This window comes from Diadema setosum, chromosome 14, assembly GCF_964275005.1.
Source record: "Diadema setosum chromosome 14, eeDiaSeto1, whole genome shotgun sequence".
In the NCBI taxonomy this organism is placed as follows: Eukaryota; Metazoa; Echinodermata; class Echinoidea; order Diadematoida; family Diadematidae; genus Diadema; species Diadema setosum.
In genome coordinates, this window is record NC_092698.1 from 31,892,638 (window position 1) to 31,911,148 (window position 18,511).

Below are 18,511 nucleotides of genomic sequence, written 5' to 3' on the forward strand. Positions count from 1 at the left end.
ACATGACTCATAACACCAGAAACAATTTGTGATATATATTAGGTGTTATTTCTGATTACCATGAGGACAATTTAATGGACTAATTATGTTTGTTTTTTGTTTGTTTGTTCCCTCGAAGCATCGTTAACACACTAGTCTATTTCGGAGTCTCGCTTAGCACCGGCAGTCTCGGCGTCAATGTCTACATCGCCTTCGCCATAGCAGGTGCCGTTGAAATTCCCGCGTGTTTCGGCGTGATTCATCCCATCGACTACTTTGGCAGACGACCATCGTACATGGCCTGCATGTTTATTGCTGGGATCGCTCTCTTGGCAACAATATTCATTCGTGAGAATATTCAGCATTTCATTTAGATAAATAAATGAATCATATATTTAACATTACATATTATAGAATATGCGTGTGAATACATTATTATGTAATACGTATACAAGTTATTATTACATATCAAACCTGTAGTTTCAATGCAAATATTACTCAAATAGTTATAATGTACTCTGCTTTGGTATCAAAGTTTAACCTATCTGTCGCTATTTCTATAGTCTATAATAGTTGCGTCTATAATTATACATGTCGTGTGCTAGCAGTGCTCACAAAATGTTATCGTTCTTTTTAGTCAGGAAAACTTTGTAACAATATCAATTGTATTTCTATTACACGTCACAAAATACAGTACGTATCTGCTGTAGCCATCTTCTCTTTTTTTCTCCCTTGTTCCCACTTTTTTTCTCTCTCTTACCCTCTCTTCATAACAACAGCGTTGGGTGTTGGTCGTGCCTGTGTAGCCATGGTTGGCAAGCTTGCAATCACGTCGTCTTTTTGCATCATCTATCTACACGCCGTGGAGATTATCCCAACCCCAGTCAGGTGGGTGGTGTCTATCTCAGTGGCGGATCCAGAGGGGAGCGCACCGGGCGCGCGCCCCTCTGTATTTTTGGTTTAAAAAAACAAAAGAAATAAAAGGATAAATGGGGGGGGGGGGTGCGTGCGCCCCCTTTAATTTTGCAAAGACGCCTCCCCTTGACAGAATTCCTGGATCCGCCCCTGTATTTCTCTCTTTTCCCCTGGCCTCTCTTCCTTATCTCTGTCGATTCCTCAGTATAAACGGGTATAAAAGCCATGATGTGAGAAAAATGTCTCTTTCATGACCAGAGTCGAACGGAAAGACGATAATTTTGTTTTTCACGGTTATCATGACGTCATATACTTACTATGCAAATAAGAGATACCTGACATGCAATACTCATCGCATGCTTTTCAGCCTGACTTGGATATACTGTATGTTGATAATGAATATGTCTTCGAATGCTAATAGAGGATTTACAACTTTCCTTTTCTGTTGATAAAGGTCATGTAAAACTGTGCAAATTAGATACTGATTATTGGTTATTCATTACATTAAATTTTGTCTGCCCTTATCTCTAACCCCAAGGAATGCGGCGTTGGGTTCCTGTACTCTCTTCTCTAACATGGCGAACATCCTGGGACCGCAGATTATAGCTCTAAGTTCAGTCTGGGATCCATTACCTCTGGTAATCTTCGGCTCACTGTCTATCATCGCTGGCATTGTTTCTGTCTTCCTGCCCGAAACGCGTGGCAAGAAGATTCCAGAAACCATCGAAGAAGGGGAAAATATTGGTTGGTAAGTTTCTTTAAAAAGAGAGAGGAGGGGGTAGCTTCATACTACGGATTGGAATAGCAGGATAGATGGATAGGCAGACAGGTAGATAGACAGAAAGACGAACAGATAGATAGATGGATAAATTGATTGAAAGATATAATTGTAATATATTGTGGATATATAGATATAGTTAGTGCCGCAATAAAATAGCATTAATTACTTGACTGGATTTTTCTGATAAGATAGAAGGTATAACTCTGATACCATGTTACGATTTAAAGTTCCAGAGTAAGTATTTTTGAAGAGGAATGAATAGTATATTGAGAGAGTGCAGCAATATTAGTACAAGCACATCAGTATTTGTTTGACGAAAATCGGACAATCCGTATGAAAAGTTATGCATTTTTAAAGTTCGGTGTAGCAATCACTGAATGAGAAGACTACTACAGTTCGTGGCGTCATGTGAAACGATGAAGAAAATTTAAAGAGAATCCCGCTAATTTTTTTTTATGAGTATAAATACACATTTTTTATTTATTTATTTACTTTATTTTTTTTTTTTGGGGGGGGGGAGGAATGGTCATTGACATAAATGATTCCCCCTGCTTTCTGAAAGAGTTAAATCAAGTGTTCTTTCATTATACTCGAAAAGTGAAATTATTTTGAATTTTCCTTATATTTTCTTTATGTTGCAGACCATACGTGACGTCATAAAAATATTGTAGTCTTCTCATCCAGAGATGGCGATCCCAAAATTTCAGATTAATTACTCTTGAACGGATAGTCAGATTTTCCTCAAATTTTCACTGATGTGTTCTAGTAATGCTTCTGCATTGTCTTAATCCACATATTTATTCCTTAGGTTTCATTATGGCTTAATTGTGTTTTTTTTTCCATTTCAATGATTATCATCTTTGTATGGTTTATATTCCGAATGTGTATTTTGTTCCACGATGTTTTTGCAGGAGAGCCGGCCCGAGACAGAGGAAAGGAGCACAAGGAAGTGAATACGCTAATATCAAATATCAAGAAGCAAATGGAATGGCGAATGGTGATCCAGTTTGAGACTTTAGGATGGTCGACAACACCAACTCAGAGGGGAAAATACTTTCGCGCTTACATGCGATTCTACTCATGGTGATATCTGTTTACCTCGTGTATCGTTAAATAATCAGTATTGTGTTCAATAAATGAAGTGATTCAAAAGCATAGCTACAAAATTATATAAAATAACGAAAGTATAGATCTGCTCGCGTCATCTATTCATACAGATTTTTTTTTCTATTTTTCTGAAATTATTTTCACCAAGAGTAGTCTACCGTATTACGTCGGTCGTCATCAATTTGATTCCGAAACGTTTTACATCTTCTTTGTAACCCACAGTCCGACTCTCACCGCAACTTGGCGGGAATCGATATTAGTGGCAAGGGTTACACGCTTATTCCTGAATACAAAATTGGCTGGAAGTTTAGAGATGTCCTTCTAAAGGTAAATAAGCGTAGCAATATTATGCACTTCCCGGACGTAAAGCATGTGAATTAATCCTTTTAGGGGTAGTGGTGGCCCAACATTATTGGGCACCTATCATATAACGGAATAACAAAGCACTTACGGGCGAAATGGTCAAAATCAGTATTCACTTTTCCTTTGTCTCCCTGTATGACCAGATTTGCACAAAACTCGACTAAGACAAGGTTGGAAAAGGTAGGAGAACTGTTTGAAATGAAATGTAAATTCTTTTTCGAACGCTGAAGTAACAGTCCTACTCTATTATCATATATCGAAAGAAATATGTTTTTTTTTTCACTCAGACCCGATATCCCAGTAAGTCGGCCTTCAGGTATAGTGATTTTAGCTGCTGTTATATACCTGAGTGGTGCGAATTTGTTGCCAACGTTATTTCCTAATTATGATCCGTCTTTTACGTTGCTGAAATACTTTATCCTGGTGGATGTGAATATGTGTCCGTGCCGAGATATCCTTCGTCCTTGTTGCAGCTGTTATTTTTAGTTGTTGTTTCATTGCGTTTAGCTTTTCTGTCACACGTGGTACGGTCTCATTTTTTTCAACAGAATTTCTGAGCAGCCTTTAGCGTATAATTGCGAAGTGGTGCTTCGTTGTAGTAGTACACATCTAAACTCGCACGGATCACAGATAAGGCCTATACTTCACCCCTTTTCCCCGTCGACGAAATTATAGGATTGTCTTTGTAACCAGTGGCGTATCTAGGGGGGGGGGGCAAGGGGGGCACGTGCCCCGGGCGCCACTCCTCGGGGGCGCAAGAAACGAAAAAAAAAAAGAAGAAAAAAAAAGGAAAAAAAAAAACGAAGAAGAAGAAAAAAAGAAAAAAAAAGAAAAGAAAAGAACAAGAACAAGAACAAGAACAAGAAAAAAACTCGCCCGGAAGGGGGGGGGGGCAGAAAACCAAATCAAACAATATAAAAAGAAAACATGATGATGACGCGGGCAAAATGACAATGTTTATTATCTGTGTTCACACAAGAATTCCGTGTTCTGTAAGTTGAACTACAATAATTTTTGGCTCGCTCGCTGCGCTCGCTCGCCAAAATTTATATAAAAAAGAAGATAAGAACAAAACGTGATGATGACGCGGGGAAAATGACAATGTCTATTGTGTTCACACATGTCATTTTATATTTAGCAGGCAAAATGTTTCACAGAGCAGCGACTGCAATTTATTCCGTTCTGAAGCGATCGCCAATTGGATCAAAAGAAGGCGCCAACGGTTTCGAACAAACGGAGGGGGGGGGGGGGGGCGCAAAAAAATCCCAAGATAAGAACAAAACGTAATGATGACGCGGAAATATACAAATTTCGGCTCACTCGCTCGTACAACAGAGTATTTTTTCAAGTCCTCAGTTTGTTGGTATAAATCGTTATCTATATCATAATGTCGTCACCATATCTTGATTACAATTGTAAGATTTAATAAGCAACAAATGACAAGAATGCCATGTTTTGTAAGCTGAAATACAAAATTTTTCAGCTCGCTCGCTGCGCTCGCTCGCCACAATTTATCAAAAAAAAAGAAGAGATAAGAACAAAACGTGATGATAACGCGGAAATATACACATTTCAGCTCAGTCCTCAGTTTGCTGGTATAAATCGTTATCGTCGTCACTGTCTATATCTTTATTAGAATTGTAAGATTTAATAAGCAAAAAATGACAAGAATTCCATGTTTTGTTAGCTGAAATACAAAATTTTTCGGCTCGCTCGCTGTGCTCGCTCGCCAAAAAAAACCAAACCAAAACAAAACAAAACAAAACGAAAGACAGAGATAAGAACAAATCGTGATGATGCCGCGGAAATATACAAATTTCGGCTCATTTGCTCGTACTAATTTAGAGTATTTTTTCTAAGTCCTCAGTTTGTTGGTATAAATCGTTATCTATAAGGCCGTCACTATATCTTTATTAGAATTGAAAGATTTGATAAGCAAAAAATGACAAGAATCCCATGTTTTGTAAGCTAAAATACAAAAATTTTCGGCTCGCTCGCTGCGCTCGCTCGCCAAAATTTATCGACACTCATTACATTTAAATCAATCTCAAAAGACCCCTTTTAAGTGCTTGAAAAAGCATATCATGTGGACTTTGTATAAAGTCCCTACTGGGATGGGGTTGGGGTTGAACACTTTTTCAGAAATTAGGGGCGCAATTTTCGCGCTTGCCCCGGGCGCCGTTTTCCCTAGATACGCCACTGTTTGTAACACACTCGGGTGAACTGTTTATCATTTTTGACCCTGAGAAAACAGACTTTGAGAAATCGATGGACGTCCCTTATTAAGTTTTCCCGGCCTACTTATATCATTTCGGGGTCGAGTATAAAGATATTGACCGTAAGAACATAACAATCGCCTCGCGTAGATTTGTTGCAAACGTTGCAAACGTTTTTTATTTACTGTGCATAGCCCTGAGGTCGCATAGACGAGCCTCGTAGAAGGCTTAACTCCTATACAATGCAAGCAAATATTATGTTACATTTAAATGCAGTACATGTACCGTAACAAACATTGTGTACAGTGCCTTTCTTTAAAAAGAATGATGTACCTAATGTATCAAATTTGTCAATATTGTCGGCTGTATAGGACTCAATGTTACTCCTGTATATAGCCTGACATTTTATAACTACATTACTTTTCTGTAAGATATCGTTGGCCTATACATTTATAGACTGAGGCATTTTTGTAAACGATGCATGTACAGACTGTACAAACACACAGTCATATACTTACTAAGTGTAATCCTGTCATAGTGATGTTCCACTGCACAATGTACATACAAATTTGTGAATGCCACATTTTAGAACAAAATAAACTAAATATTGGCATACGCCCCACGACAAATCAAGTTGCCATTAAAATCAACGTGTTTCTATTCAGTCATTACAAAATGAGAATGTCTGGTATCATAATGGTTGATATTACAAATGTTGGCAATGGAAATCATATTACAGTGTAGTAAATCAAATTGATATGCATCTAAACTGATTTCAAGACACAGTGTAATATCATGTATACTATTAGTATATTGCTGTAATTGATGTATATTGATGGCACTGATTCGCAAAAGAAAATATAAAATCATATACCTCCATACACAAATATTTAACGCAATCACTAAAATGTGTAGCAATGGTGTTGTCTTTCAGTACAATGTATAATCTGCAGCTCAGGGTGAACAGGTCATTAGTCAGAATTTGACGATAAATTTTACGTTTTTCAACATTGAAACAAAATCCAGAACAAGTCATCATTGATGAATCAATAAAATGACGGTTTTTGTAACGTTTGATTGAACTGAACATTACGTTACAGTGTTGGATACATCACGTTTGTAACTTCCGATCCAACATCTGAAATATGCCTAAATCGATTTCTGAGAGCTCATATTCACATGATTCTAATGTGTATAAATTCCTTACAAAAACAAAGATTTTTATTTTCTATTCTTATAATAATAAAAATAATAATAATAATATTATTATTATTATTACTATTGTTATTATTATTATCATTATTATTATTATTATTATTATTATTATTATTATTAGTAGTAGTAGTAGTAGTAGTAGTAGTAGTATTTTCATTCTTTTTAAGTTAACATCAGCCTGTGCATATGGTCTATGTGTTTGCTTGAGAGCTAATAAACAGTCATGGAATATGTGGATTCATCTCTTCCGTGAAAATTGCTTCTTATCTGCCCACACAACCGGGATACTAGCTGCTGAGTTGTACTCAACCTTCGCTCGCAATAGGAACTCATCGGCAGGTTTGCAATATTAAGAAAGGGTAGGAATATAACAAATGTTGTCAGACCTGAAGAAGTTCCACTCACACTCAAAGTTACAACAGCCACTATTTCCCTGAAGCACAAATACAGTGTACACATAAAAACATACATGCTTATACGTATGTATGTATATATACATATAAACATATGTATACATGTATATACATACATAAATACATAAACATGTGCATTATACACACACATACAAACATACATACATACATACCAACATACATATATATGTAATGCACTCCTATCATAACGAATAGGGTAATGATGAAATTTTGTTGACAATAAAGTAAAGATTCAGGTCCCAAAATCATTATCTAAATATCATTATATACTTTATTTGTATGGCTTTAACAAAATTTAAAAAAAGGGAAAAAAAAAGCTAGTCTGACAAATTCATTATGATATACATATATTAAACAGTCATACACACATACACACACCTTGGATATGAGATATGCACCTCTTGTATTTTCCAGACCACAATACTAAGATGGACTGATCAGTATAGTTTATTAAAAATATATACAAGAAATGATCATAGCAAATGTCAAAAAAAAAAAAAAAAAAAATACATGATGGATGCATGATGGATGCACAACAAAAAGTAACAATTTGTATGATAAATGCATGATGAACATATCTAAGTAATGAAAGCTGCATGCCTCTAACACTTGCATTCCATACTGCAAGTACCTGTCCAGTATTAAAATTTTTATTAAGACGTTTTTTTAATATTGTAAACTTAGAATATACGTAAACTAAGGTGACAATTTTTCTTAACCAGTTCATCACTAGTTTAGTACATTGATATCTTATCTACTAATTAAAAGTACAATAATTTGAAAGACTCACTTTACATTTTTGTTAGTAACTTGTTAGATCCAAAAGGAGTGCTACACTTGCTGGTGAAGCATACATAATGTGAACCTTGGGTATGCATGCGTATGTATAGAAAATAGAATCACAAAAAAGATTCACCATCAAGAGTACACACATCCACTGAGAGTGATGCAATTGATGGAATCAGACATTTTAACATTGTGGTTCATGAGAACCATTGCCATCACATTTATCCAGCAATCACTGGTACACAGTCATTGTATTATAAATCAATCTTTTGCCAGAAAGTTTATGAGCTTTCCACTATAAATTGTCAACCATCATTAAACAAAAACAACAACAAAAGCCCTTTGTTCTGTTTCTGCCTTATCTTTAGAAAAAAAAAGAACAAAGATATAATTGCACATTTTTATGATGCACCATGTGAGGCAGTGTACTCACAGTCAGGAGCATCATCTCATGATGAAAAACAGGCAATAATCTGTGATTTCCAAAGACACCAAAGTCCATGGATTCCCTACAATTGTAACTTCCATCAAATATTCATCTGTCATATTATGGATGGTTATACTATTTTCAGGAGCTTTCATAGCTTCATAATGCTCCTGCTGTTCATGATTTGTTTGTAGTAATTAACACACATAGATAACCTTGTAATATCATTGGTGCAAATTATTGGTGCAGAAATCAATGGAAGACTACACATATGCAATAATGTTTACCATTAGAAGTAAAGAGTTTAGACACAAGTACAGTTCTTTGTTGAAAATTATTGAATTCTGAACAATCACAATTGCATATCACATGAATGAGAAAATAAGGTGGCCATATGGAAACACAACCAGTACATGAGGAATATGTATGAGTAACATATACATGGTTTCACTGTGCATGTTACAAATGCTAATAAAAAGGTCACTCTATATTTCAACATGTTTTTCATCGTTAGCTGCCACACAGAGAGACGTACGTTTTTACAACACAGACAGTTTATGTAGCAGCAGGTCACGCCTCAGCCTGCACGTTTGATATTGATGTCTCTTCCACACCCTCTTCAAAACTTTAAAAAAAAAAATTAAAAAAAAAAATTACCAAGGATATCAGACTGGTACTGACCCTTCTTTAAAGAGAAGTTATGAAGTTTGAAATTCAAAATGTGCTGATAGAGTACACTTGTTCAATACAGTCAATCATTAAGAACAAACAGGTAGGAATATCATACTTAGTACTCATGTCAAGATAACAATTAAAAACAGATATACAGGCAATTTCTTGCAAATTTAAGTTTGGCAAAACAGAGATGCACAAAAGTCTGGCAACTTTATTCTGAAGTGGCTAGATTCACTGCATCCAAAGAATAATAGTCAGAGACACCATAAGAGTTCAGTTTCGCTTTCTTGCTAGATTTCCCACAAGAAGCTTTACTTCATGCTTTTTTTCTCCCTTGTTTTACAATCCCAAAAATTAAATGTGCTAGTAATGGACGGGTCTTTACAACCATGTATGGTTCTATTGCCATACACTCCATGTGCTTAGGACATCTTTGGCAGTGGTTAATAATACTTGGAGGAAGAAAATAATGCAGATAAAGTCTTTCTTGGATACACATTAATATTCAGTTGAGAACACACATATAATGATGATCCTTACAATTTCAACCTTGTTCCTCGTTACGTCACACATCCCATGCAATTTTACTCTTTTCCAAGGCACTTTACTTTCATTATAATGGCAGAGTTTACTATCACATGAAACACTTCTGCCAATTCAAGATTTCCTTGGACATAAACAAATCCATTTTTTTTTTCTAATCAATGGAAATTAATGTTTCTTGCATTGAGATGTTTTTATTGCAACTGACTGGCAAAGTGCCCTTCATTGACAAAAATAGACACCAATTATTCTTTCATGGCTATTACTCAGACACTGAATACTTGGTGTGTATTCATCTCAACGAAAGGCAATTTTTCGATCAGCTCCAACCTAATCAACGGCTCAAATTTTTGACTGCAACAAAGTGGCAATCATATTAGGAACCTTTCAATGGAAGAAAGAGTCAATTATTGCCAAATTTCAGTAGATCAGCTTCAGGTGGTGGCACATTCACTTTTTGGGTACATATTTTTGCCACGTCAGGTACAAACCAATCAATGATGCAATGACTCCACCGCTGGCACCGACTCCCTTGTTGACATAGCCCAAAGCGGCGAGGGGAATGAAGACATCACAGAAGTCTAAGACAAACTGGAGGCGAGCCTTGGAGATGTCTGACTCCAGGCGCTGGCGTGGGACCGGTTCCCCGGCTCTCTTGAGCTCCTTCAGGCTCAACGAGAGTTTCTGGAGCTTGTAGAGGTCCCTCAGAGTGAGAGCAGACAGACCAACCAGCCAGAACCAGGCAGATCTCTGCGCCACAAGTTTGCTGTCCATCTGGAAGATAGTGGAACCAAGAACAATAACCACTCATTTAACCCCCTGCCTACTAGATATAATAACTCCTCATCGTATCAAGTATTTGAAACGTGACACACCAAGATCAAATTTGCAGTGGGTTAAACATCTTCCTGTGGTCAGTTGACACCAAAAGAAAATTCTTTCTGACAATCAAGATTCATCAAATGCATCTGTATCCAAGCTTGTTTCAATAACAACATCCACAGAATTTGCTCATGAAATTACATTCCTTTTTAAGTTAATGTGATTAAAGAACCAAAAATTGTACATATTAACATTTCATATTTCTTTTAAGCACAACTGTAATTTCTATTTCTCATATATCTGCAATATGAAAATTAAAACAGAAACAGGAGATTCAGTTTGAAAACCATTGTAACAGAGTGCAATGCATCTCACCTGAGAACAAAGTCATTTTCAATCATGTTTCTCTGCAAATAATCAATCAAATGAATCTCTGCAAGTATCCAATCAAATGAAAACTTGAGCATCAGTCTGCTGTTGGGTGTTCGTGATGTCAATATCTATGCTTGTCAAAAGTTGCCTCATTGGAATTATTTTGTTGAACAACTGACCTCCATGAGTTTGACTTTGTTTAACCAGATAAAGTGGTCAGTGAACAGCCACATCGCCTTGCAGAGATAGCCAACCAGCTGCAAACTGGCTTCTGTCATGTCCGCTGAGGCCAGGGAGTCGAGTGCCTTCTGAAGAAACTCCACTGATCTGAACATCCTGAACACTGCATTTGAAGGGAAATCAAAGAGTACATGGATAAATGTGATAGAGCTAAATCAATATGTGGACCACTGCACTTGAACAAAATGATTCATCTCACATCTGATGATTGATTTTTGATCACATAACCAACAAACAAGAGAAAAGTAGGTCTACTGTTCACCTAACAGTGCACCTTGCCTCATGGCACTCCACCAGAGGCAAACTATTTAAAAATCATGAGATGTAGTGACTGCAGCGGGTTGTTTCCCTCAGGCAACATCCTCCCAATTTTGGATATATTCAATTTGGATGTATATTTGGATGTACCACCACCACTTGTACAGTTAAACCCCATTATAACGGAGCTCACTAACAAGATACACTTCTAACAAGGTGAATTAGGCAGTTCCGATTTTCTATTACTGTATTCAGTTGATCTCTTTTTTTTTCTTATTTCTTTTTGATAGCATGTTTACAATAAGATGCGAGTCATAACAAGGTAACATCAATGGTTCCAGTGACCTAGTCATAACAGCAATTCTTTACAAGTACAAATACATACTATGACCCCCTCCCCCATTGTTGATTCCCACCAAATGTGACCAAAATCCAGTCAGCTGTAGTCTAGATGACGACAAAGTGTATGTGAAAAAGTTTACGGAAGACACATGACGGATGCCGAACGGCGAGCAATTGCAATAGCTCACATGAGCAATTCGGCTTAGGTGAGCTGAAAAGGGGATATTAAAATTATCAAAATCAAAGAGCATGGAAAGCTATGGGAAAACTAGAATAAAACAAGGATGACAACAGTTTTGTAGAAAGGTTTATCTTACAGCTGCTAATTGTTTTTTGATTGCATAAATGATAAAAAATGAGGGAAATTACAGATAGTGTACATATGCTAAGAACATGTGTGTGTGTGTATGAAATGTGAGTATGTGGTGCAAGGTTCACCATATCATACCAATAAATAGTCTGTTGCTATGCTATCCACACACTCCCTCCTTTCATACACTGTGACTTGATAATGAAATTGGTACCTTTATCAATGCAATGACTACAGTAATTATGGTAGCAATTACAAGACATGTCCATAATCACATCAAAAACACATCAATGGCATTTCTGGAGCTGGAGCTGTTGATATGACAATCGTGATGTTTGTGACAATGATAACAATGATTATACCGGTAATGTAAATAATGTAAATAATAATAATAATAATAATAATAATGATAATAATAATAATAATAATAATAATAATAATAATAATCTAATAACAATAATTATAATAATAAAGAGCATCTCTACTGTGTCATATCTGTCAAGATGACTCTAATGAATGAAGTTCTGAGATGTTGGAAAATACACGTCATTCGTGTGACTGAACTTCTTCAAATGTAACTTGCAATCTTGCTTGTTTCTCTTTGCTATCTTCATAAAATTAGATTTGTTTTCCTTTTTCTATAAAAGCCAACATTCTGTTCCACATAACCCATCCTTCACTAGTCTACATAAGTCAACATATATTCATGACAATGATCATGTAAATCTAGTTTAAATTCTCTCCTTTGCCTTTCTGTAATTTTTTAAAAACTTTTTGACTAACCCAATATGCATTAAAGGGTGTGTACAGTTCTGGTCGAGGTGAAGATTTAGCTTTTAACTTTTTGTGAGATATTCACAAACCACTCTATGAGATGTCAAAGAGCATGCAGTTCTAATGGGTATCAAAAGTTTATTCGATGAAAATCGGTTTTGAAATGGCTGAGATATCCAAAAACAAGGTGAAACAAAGAGATGCTAATAAAGTTGGGGCATGTCGCCTTTTATTATTAGCACTTTTTGGGATATCTCAGCCATTTGAAAACCAATTTTCATCAAATAAACGTTGAATCCTTCTTAAAATTACATGCTCTTTCATATTTCATAAGAGGCTTTTCATTATCTCACTTAGGAATGTTCAAAACATGAATCCCTACCTCAACCAGTACTGTACAGTCCCTTTAATAATCAGCATCTTTTTATGCATCCTCCATGATAAACCTTTATCCTGCTTCTATATTTCTTGTCTTTTTTGCATGGGGTGGAAGGACTTTCCAAGAATAGCTGTTTCCTTCAGTCATATCATCCACTGATCATGCATTTAGCTAAAGTTTTATTAATATTATCTACTGTTTACTACCAGCCAATACAAGTTGTGGAGTGACTAGACAACTAAGAGATTGTTTAGGAAATATTGTTACAAAGTTCCTTCTGCCTTTAATCTAGATGATAACAACTTAACATCTGCAAAGTACATGCAGATGATGGACACGCAATATTTGGCTCATCGGAGTGCAAGTAACTCTTATCAATAAGCTTGTGTGATATGAAGACGACAAACACAAGGACCTGACAAAATTTTTTTAAAATAACAGCTGAGAAGGCTAAAGTCCACCAGCTCCTGTGCTTAGCAAAGCACCTCCAATTACAAGAGAAAAAGTGAATGAAGCTGCCAAAAGTCTATCCATGAAATTAAAATATTCAGATGAAAATATCCCCACTGTTTTAGAACATCTTTAATATACAGTACCTTTCATCAGCCGCACTGTTGCCGCAAACTAGTTTTGAGATTACAACAGTGTTAGACATTTTCATCAGCTTTTTCAATATTGAATGATTAAAACAAACAAACCAAAAAACAAAAAACAAAACAAAACAAAAACAAACAAACAAAAAACCCTGCACTCGAATAACTGCATGATATTCTTTTTGGACCGGCATATTCACGATGCTGTGCAAAGGCGGGCAACAAACCTGATAACTCTCTGGCAATATACCTCTCCTGTGATGTCACATTGAACACACAAATGGCTCTACACATATTTACTCATGATAAGAATCCCCCTCTCCTAAATGTGAACATTTTGTGACAATTGAGAATTCAAGTTCAATGTTGCACTTGCTATCATAAACCCTGAACAATGTAGGATGCCTTCTACATTATGATAGAATTACAACTTACTGACAGGAAGCTATCGGGTACATACAAATCAATAAACTGGTGCAATAAAATCTTGTTAGTATAGATGGAAACAGAGAAACATAGTACCTGAAAATAACATGACTCCTATCATGTCATCATAAAATCACTGAAGTACCCTTGGAAATTGTAAATTATGCCAGTCAAGTCATAGTGGACATCAAAGAAAAAACAAAACTTAATATTATCTTAACCAAATGCAAAGCTTTTGCAAGAAAAAAAAAATCAGCTTCAATGTTGATTCCCAGTCCCACGTGAACGTTGTACACTGTACATAATAGCAGTTTACTTTCAGATTTTAATCTTGCATACCACTATACATGCCACATCATCCTAAAACTGATTGTACAAACTACTCTTTTAATTGTTTCCTGATTACAAAAGAGTTAGTTGACTGGTTATGTAATCAGAGAATAAACATTCTACCTGAATGTCAGCAAAATGGCAGGACCTATGGATGCCAATTTGATATCACAGATATGATCCACTATCCATACTTACGTTTTCTCGAGGTTGTAATGGCTGATTCAAGATTCTTGATCTTCTCAAGAGACAGGACATCACTCCCTTTGTCGCCATAGTACCATATTAGGAGTCGTGTGGTATACTGTGTAATTCTGAAAGTGAATCAGGGGCATCAGAACTTAAAGCAATGAACATCCAACAAAAAGATCACTGTTTTTTATACATTTACGGATCTATTCATAAGTCTCTAATTTTCCATTTTCTAAGAACAAAATCTCATAATAGAAACAAAGAATAACTTACATAGCTAAAAAAAAAAAAAAATATGGTTGAAGCTGAAGATCGGTAAGATGAAAATCATAAAGATGTTGTATCTCTCTGAAATGTCCCACCTTCACCTGTATACAATGCATACTATGTCTTGTTCGTATTCCATTCATGAAATAAAGATATGGCTCTATCAGTCATGGAGTACTAAAACAAAATTGATACAAGGAGTTCAAAAACAGAACACACACACAGAAAAAAACACCAACCCTGAGCTCTTTTATTACAATTGGTGCATCCTGAAGCCCCCCCCCCCCCCACTCCTCCCTCCAGTCCATGGCAAACATTAAATACATCAACATCACATTCACTCCCAACACATTGTGACATTATGGCATGGTGGGCCCTACATAATGACTGCTGGCAAACATCTGCCAGAGCAAAGGGCGTGAGCGTGCATAATAAACTCATGCTAGACAACAGCATGACACTATAGATCCAGAATACTCTCAAGCAATGACTGAGGTGACTTTGAAAATCATGATGAGCCTGACATAATGAGCAATGACAATACCAAACCCTCACACCAGCCAAAGGCTGTTATAGCATGGCAAAATGCTGACGATAGCATGACATTATCTGAAATACCGGTACTTCAGCAGAAGCTCAGCGTCCTACTACTACTACTACTACTACTACTACTACTACTACTTCTACTTCTTCTTCTTCTTCTTCTTCTTCTTCTTCTTCTTCTTCTTCTTTCAATAAAGTACAGGCCACCTTGAGGTGTATCAGCGTACTGGACTTGAAATACGGAGTATTGTTCCAAATTGTACATTTGTCCTAATTCTTTTTGGACTTTAGTGTATAAAAGTACAACTCCACAAGGGATTCACTTCACTTCAAGTTACTGGAAGGACATCGAAGAACCACAGTGGTCCACACTCACAAAAAAATCAAACAAACAAACAAACAAACAAACCCCCAAACAAACACACACACACACACACACAATCTTATCTAGGTCTTTATTAACATTTACACACAAACACAAACAAGAATACATTTAAAACATAGACAAACATACATATTAACAAGCAAGGGAAAACTCAAAACAAAATTGCAGAGATTGAGCTGGAAAGAGCAAACAAATCATGGCATAAATTTAACTACAAATGGCAATGAATATTAGATAATGAACACAGAAAGCATAAATTTCTAAAACTTTAAAACTAAATTTATGAGTTTCCAAACTACAGTACTAGACTAGTACTACGTCTATGAAGATAAAATAAAGACGTAAAGTTAATTGTTGAGGTAAAAGATACTAGCATGCAGTTGATTGTATCCGTGAATAGGTTTTTAGAACGAGCACCAACTAGGCACGCCCCCTCCCCCACCCAAGGCCTGCATTCCTGTACCTCTCGACACGACACAGCTCGTCTCCCTGCGGTGCCTGTCCATAGCATGGGCTCAGGGCCTGCCCTACCCTGGGAATGCACCGTGTGCAAGCCCAACGTAGCGGGGCAAGGCAGGGCCAGCACTGGTAGGACCTACCACTACCAGTAGTGGTAGATAGCTCCTCCTTTTCCGTATTTCTCTATTTCATTTCTATTGTTCGGAAATCCTATCTACTGTAAGGGCAGAATACAATACTGAAAAACGTGTAAAAGAATACATACCTGTACACTTTGTCTCTCGCCTCGGTATAGCTAAGGTATTTAACTATGTCTCGGGCAGCATCCGGGAAAGGTGGTTGCTTGGCCATGTTGGTTGCTCAGGTTGTGACTCGTCGTCGTGTGTGTTGTGATCACAGAACTATATAGGTAGAATGATCAAGTGGGGTCTGAAAGCATAGCCAGCGCACGCGATCTCCGCCATTTTGGTTAGTCTTTTGTTACGTCACGGCTTGCGTGCGCGCAGCAGGGTTTGCAGAGTTACAGCATAGCGCAGGCCTACGCTGACTTTTTTTTTTTTTACCTCCCCGTGTTCATCGCAAGCCGTGACGTAACAGAAGACTAACAAAATGGCGGCATGTAATGTGCGCGCAACTGGCTATAAAGCTACGCATGGGTTGTGAATGGGCTTGATCAATCTACCTATTTATATCTGTGGTTGTGATGCATGGACCGAACGTACGTGGCCGTGGACATACTCTAGAAACTGAAGGCAGCGATCAAATTTTTATCGCAGTGCGTATTCCCCCAAGAGCGTAGCGCACTGCATGAGCTTCTATGACTCTTTGGTATCAGTATTCCCCACAGACGGTGACTGGACAGAATAAAGAGCAACGTCGTGTCACTTGTAAATTGCTTGATAATTCCTAGGGTCCATTCATTTCTGGTAAGGCGCTCTGAAATAGATAAAGCCAGCTGTTAGTACCGGTATTCTTCATTGATTCTGCGTCACAGAAGAAAAATAATAAATCCACACACAAAACACACACACACACACACACACACACACACACACGCACGCACATGCACTCAGCATACAATGTGGTCATTGCATGCTTGACGAGTGGGCCCACTGAGTTAAAATATGCATATATATATATATTTTCTTTTTTATATATATTTAGTCTCGCCTTCAGCGCAGTATCAAATGCTGCCACTTTCGGGTAGTCATCAGCTAACAAGAATCGACCAACAACAAACAAACACTAAAAACTTTTTGATTCCACTTCCGGGTTTGTTCAGCTTACAAGCCAAAACAAAGCCAAAACAAAAACAAAAAACAAAAATGGCCTTACCCCAGCCTCCAGCTCCGCTTCAAGGTTTCATCGGCTGGAAAATAAATCGCTCATGGTACAACTATGCAATCGCCAAAAGCTTACTTCCCGGGGTAAAAAATGAAAAAGTGGGGCCAAAGTGGTTACAACCTATTTACCTTTGAATTGTTCAAAAAAGTAGGGGGCCCATCGGGCGAGCCCAACCCCCCCCCCCCCCCCCTCGGTTCCACCTGCCCTATTATGGCTTGTCATCAGTTTTACAGCAAGTAGGCCTGCCAACAAAGTTAAATCTGCTGCTCCTCTCTGATCCAGTAACCTTTGAAAGATTACATTTTTATACCATTCACAAGTCACATGAACAAAGAAGTATAGGGCATGGTGCATTTAACCATGCTATAAACATGAAAGAAAGTGTTGACATTTTTGGATACGATTAGATAAAGAGTTGCGAATCACTATCTCGGTCTATCAATCATCCGACACCATTGTGCAGATGACCCTTACTATGGGCAACTTTAATTCCACTATATATGACCAATTATAAAGGCTCCTCTTTCCAAAGGCAGCTATATCCGCTCATGAACATTTGCAGAAAGGCTTAACGTATTTCACCTTATTATTGGATGACCATCATATTGACAATTGGTAGGCCTAAGTTGTTTTTGACAATTTGCCTTCAACGGTGGAATATAACACTTTGAAGTCTATAGGTCCTATCATAGGGCCTAGCTACTCCAATTAAAATGGACTACTGATGAGTAGGCCTACAGGTGCCCCCCAAAAATTCAATGGGGTATGCTTTTTCGCCGGATTTGACAGTGTTGAAAAAGGGTATCGATAGCAATTAAGTGACCCGTCAGTGTGACTACTAAGGCCAGCATCACCGCCGCGGCTGATGAAACCCGGAAGTGGCCCCCAGTTTTGAAAACGTGGCGCCGTCGCGCCGGCGCCACACGGTTTTCAAAACTGGGGGCCACTTCCGGGTTTCATCAGCTAACAAGCAAAAAAGAAAGAAAAAAAAAAGGTCTTCATCGCAAAACAAAGGCCTTACCGTGCTCACACTT

The 18,511-nt window shown here is 37.3% G+C and overlaps 2 protein-coding genes across 2 annotated transcripts in view; one reads left to right on the top strand and one right to left on the bottom strand.

Moving 5' to 3' along the window:
• The window catches only part of LOC140238289 (uncharacterized), a 30,188-nt gene extending 27,502 nt beyond the window's left edge, over window positions 1-2,686 (top strand). The window contains exons 19-22 of the mRNA XM_072318225.1: window positions 119-327; window positions 759-867; window positions 1,433-1,642; window positions 2,587-2,686. Of these exons, the coding sequence (XP_072174326.1) occupies window positions 119-327; window positions 759-867; window positions 1,433-1,642; window positions 2,587-2,686 (628 nt within the window). The remainder of the gene's footprint in view (window positions 1-118; window positions 328-758; window positions 868-1,432; window positions 1,643-2,586) is intronic.
• A 4,755-nt stretch (window positions 2,687-7,441) lies between these two features.
• Window positions 7,442-16,486, bottom strand: LOC140237510 (peroxisomal membrane protein 11A-like). Its single transcript, XM_072317442.1, has 4 exons — window positions 16,399-16,486; window positions 14,486-14,601; window positions 10,815-10,978; window positions 7,442-10,215 (listed from the first exon to the last, which is right to left on the bottom strand). Exons 1-4 carry the CDS (start codon window positions 16,482-16,484, stop codon window positions 9,892-9,894), a joined length of 690 nt encoding a protein of 229 aa, XP_072173543.1. The 5' UTR covers window positions 16,485-16,486; the 3' UTR covers window positions 7,442-9,891.
• Window positions 16,487-18,511: the final 2,025 nt, after the last annotated feature.

Excerpts from the sequence above, each read along its gene's own strand:
- LOC140237510 (XM_072317442.1), bottom strand. The coding sequence starts at position 16,484 with ATGGCCAAGCAACCACCTTTCCCGGATGCTGCCCGAGACATAGTTAAA. Across the intron at positions 10,979-14,485 it reads CATTACAACCTCGAGAAAAC|TGTTCAGGATGTTCAGATCA; the intron begins GTAAGTATGGAT and ends CTTCAAATGCAG. Across the intron at positions 10,216-10,814 it reads ACAAAGTCAAACTCATGGAG|ATGGACAGCAAACTTGTGGC; the intron begins GTCAGTTGTTCA and ends ACTATCTTCCAG.